This window comes from Amphimedon queenslandica, unplaced genomic scaffold (genome assembly GCF_000090795.2).
Source record: "Amphimedon queenslandica unplaced genomic scaffold, v1.1 AMPQUscaffold_9593_Cont18306, whole genome shotgun sequence".
NCBI lineage: Eukaryota > Metazoa > Porifera > Demospongiae > Haplosclerida > Niphatidae > Amphimedon > Amphimedon queenslandica.
In genome coordinates this window covers 1-3,920 of record NW_003550135.1, presented here as the reverse complement: position 1 = coordinate 3,920, position 3,920 = coordinate 1, and the positions used below count along the sequence as shown (strand labels likewise).

Sequence of the window (3,920 nt, the reverse complement as noted above, 5' to 3'; positions counted from 1 at the left end):
CATCATTACTTTAGTGCCTGGAACATCAGAAAGACCAAACTCGATTGAGTCTGCAATTTTAACTGCTGGATTATTGTTATTTTTAAAATAATCTTTTAATTTCTCACGATATGTAGACCACTTCCTCTGTAAATCTCTCTCATCAGTAATGAAAGTATTGACTAACTTGATGACAAGTTCAAAATTGAACCACGAGATGTATTTCTCCAATACTCTAAACAGTTGATTCATTGTTCTTACTTTATCAAAGTCACTTCTCATTGATTCAATAGTGTCATGCCTTCGAAAACGTGGACTAAGTAACATAGCAATATATGACTGGATGTGATCAACAACTCCTGAAAGATCAATAGAATGAAAAGCCGTTTTTGTAAGATGCATATTGTGAATAAAATCATCTTCAAGATCTTCTATCAACCAGGTTAGGCTATTAGTTGCAGCAGGTGAAGTAGGGACTGGTAGCTCAACAGTTGGAGTAGCTTCTAAAATAATAAATAAAAATGATCATTGATTATCATATTATATTTACTTTTAGAAGATGAAATATAAACAGGTGATGTAGTAGCCTTTTTGCTAATAGTAAGATTAATGGCATATTCTGCTGCTATTTCAATAGCTAGAGCTGGATCAGCTCCTCCACTATTACTTTTAATGGAGTTACACAGCATTCTTAATGTAGGGACACCATGACTCTCATAGTCATAGTCCTTCTTTAACCAGCAATCAAATACTTTCCGTAGACATGCTCTAGCTTTCTTTGTCTCGGCATCTATCTCATCTATCTTATTAGGGTTCAGTCCTAACAGAATACCAATAGAGTCCCAGCGTCCTGAAAGAACACCAGCTTTTCCCCATACCAATTGAAAATCACTAATATCTATCATTAATAATACTAATAAAACAATTGTTATGAATATCTACTCACTAAGTTCTCTCTCAAAGGCTCTTTTCAGCTCCTCTGGTTTGGTTGACATATTTGCTGAGGTAGAGCAGCTACGCCCTTGGCAAGTTTGCAATTATTTACAAACGCACTGAGCCCCACCCTAGTTAATAAACTAGTTTTAATAACTGACCCCACCCCTCAGTACAACATGAATGAGCAAGGCTTGAGGAGAGGAGGAGGAATGGTCAGTTTGAAGGAGAGAGAAGAGCAGTATCTTTTCTCTTTTCTTTTAATATCTCCTTGTAATGGCTGCCAATAGCTCCTTAAATCATTCATTCTCTCTATTTAGAGATTTTCTTTCTGATAGCCCGTTTTCTAGAGGAGAGCTCTTGTAGGAGAGCGGCTAAGGTAGGACAAAGACGGGCGAGTCTTTCTGTTTGATTTTGAAGAGAAGAGACACGCCATTACACGTGGTTACTCATACTTTTTCTTTTTCTATCTTGTTACAGGTACTAATAGAAGAGTTGGAAGAAAAGGAGGTGAGAGGAAAGAGAGAGAAGACTCCTTCTCTTTCCTGAGCTCTGGAAAGGATGGAGAGATAGAGAAGGCTTTGGCCGTCTTTCTCTCTAGAGCGCCATTTTGTCCCTCAACCATGTACTCTCTCACTCTCTCTCTCTCCCTCTCTCTCTAGTCTAAGAGAAATGTCCACATATCCTCAGATTATTTATTATTATTGTGTAATGAGTTGTGCTCTCAGTTGGAGTCATCAGGTTCCATTAGAAGAGGAGGAGGAGGAGGTCATTCACTAATTGGGAATGAGATATCATCATTTATTTATGATAATAACAATAATAGTAAGATTATTAATATAGTTTAGTCCAGTATGAAATACCCTCCATTTTGTGATTCTCTCTCTCAGTTAGTTCTAGTTTGTTAAAGTTAACTAATCAAAAACATGATTTCACAACTGATCACTTACAAAAAGACAGCACACTACACCTCTGTAAGTTTATTTATTATTATTATTATTATTATTATTATCATTAGGTACTTTATTACATTCTACTCATCTTTCTTCCATTCCTTCTATGGCTTCTCTTCTAATTCAACCAATCAACTTCACTAAAATGAAAAAGGTACATGTACATGTATTAACGAATCCTCCCGTTACCATGGTAACCCTACCCACACAGCACACAGTGATACTAGGTCATCTTGCTCCAGTGTTTTGTCTCATTTGATTGTCTCTCATTTTGTAATTATTAAAGGATGTGGCCATAATTATGATGGCAAAAATAGGTGTGGTGGGGCGTGGTTACTCACTACTCGATACCAGGATTTGGTATCGAGTACTTGGTATCAGAGGCCTGGTATCAGATATATGAGTACTTTGGTATCGTATCTAACCTACAACACTTTGTTTTATAATTTACAATCCCCTTGAATGGGTCAGCATAACCGGGCCTGTTTGACCCTATTAATATAAACAATTAAACAATTGAAACACTAAAAGCAAGGGGCTGGAGATAGAGGACAATCATGTAGTAGTAACAGTTAATTAAAGTTAATTAAAAGTAGTGTCAACTGTTAACCACAAAAAGATAGAGAGGTGAATCTGATAGTTTTTTGTTTCACAAAATTTTTGAATGGGTTAACGTAACCCTGTCTTAAACTTTAAATATAAACAATAGTCAGGAGCAGCACTATCATTAGTAATAGCACATGTACTTACATCTACCGTCTTGTTGTTCCTGTAGCTATTGTAATAAAGAGAGAAGAGAAACATGGAGGTGACGTTAGTTTCATGGACTATAAAGAATTGGAAGAAGCTTACGCCAGAGAAGAAGTGTATCCTCTTGATCTTAAAAATGCAGTCGCTGAAGAGTTAAATAAAGTATTTAATTATTATTAATTAGTGATGATTAAATTTCTGAGCTCTTAAATAAAGTTTAACTCTATTCACATTTACATGTCATAGCAACATTATTAATTAATAATGTACCAGACTCTGTAATACATGTACATGTACGTGTTAATTGCATGTCCGTTTGTAGTTACTGGACCCCATTAGAGCTAAATTTAACAGTGACCCCTCGCTGAAGAAACTAAGGGACATGGCTTACCCTGGAGGAGAGAGTAAGTGACCATATCACATGATAATGTTGTTGTTTATTGTTGTTGTTGTTTATTATTGTTGTTTGTTGTTTGCAGAGTCTGAGGGTAAGAAAGAGGGCGGGGCTGCTGCCGCTAATCGTGCTGTTGATATAACAAGACTTGATCTGAGGGTTGGAGAGATAATATCAATTGAGAAGGTGTGGTCACCAGATAAGTGCATTTCTGATACATGTACTTGCACTTATGTTGCTACATTTGAGCTGATTCTGATCAAGTTTGGATTTTTATGATTTTTTAAAAGTTGATCCAAAATTGGACATAAATCCCTGTACTATTAGTAACGCGGTAGCATTACTACCCTTGTGAAAATTCTCAGCAAGATCTTACATGATTTCTTTTTAAGATCATGCATGAATCTTAGGTTTGATCTTGCAAGATCTTCTTGGTATTTGGAACAAAGATAATGCGTGATCTTGTATGATCATGATGCTAAGAATTATCTATGATCCAACATGATCTTGCATAATATGAGAAAGGTATAAGCAAGAATTTTATATAAGATCACAGCAAGATCTTACTGGGTTTTGGAACAAAGATCATGAAGGATGTGATGAGATCCAGCTTGCTAGCAAGATCTTAAATTATCAGTTATTTTCTTGCAATGGAATTTTAGCATGTAATGCTTTTATAAAATGAATGCAACAGTAAGATCTGAGCAAGATCTTACATTGCATGAATGCATAATATAATGTAATGAAACTTGATTAATTTTCTTTGTTTTAAGTTGGTTAAAACTTACTTTCTTTATATACTGGATTTACCGTTGAGGCTATTGTGGGTTGTCTACTACTTCCTGTGACGTCACATAATTTGTAAGATCTTTCAAGATCTTGTATGACCCAAACTAATCTTGTACAGTTAA

At 35.5% G+C, this 3,920-nt stretch overlaps 1 protein-coding gene and 1 long non-coding RNA gene across 3 annotated transcripts; both read left to right on the top strand.

Moving 5' to 3' along the window:
* Positions 1-1,542: 1,542 nt before the first annotated feature.
* LOC109590720 (uncharacterized) lies at positions 1,543-2,126 on the top strand. 2 transcript variants are annotated; one of them, XR_002189474.1, is made up of 4 exons: positions 1,543-1,737; positions 1,803-1,886; positions 1,931-2,019; positions 2,077-2,126. It is a non-coding gene; the product is annotated as an uncharacterized LOC109590720 (long non-coding RNA). The 2 variants fall into 2 exon arrangements; XR_002189473.1 differs by lacking the exon at positions 1,543-1,737 and having other exon boundaries at positions 1,775-1,886.
* A 497-nt stretch (positions 2,127-2,623) lies between these two features.
* LOC109590719 (tyrosine--tRNA ligase, cytoplasmic-like) lies at positions 2,624-3,272 on the top strand (the record flags this gene model as incomplete). The annotated part of the gene is made up of 3 exons (XM_020006601.1): positions 2,624-2,777; positions 2,938-3,019; positions 3,095-3,272. Coding segments are annotated over exons 1-3 (350 nt in total), but the record flags the coding sequence as incomplete, so codon positions are not given.
* Positions 3,273-3,920: the final 648 nt, after the last annotated feature.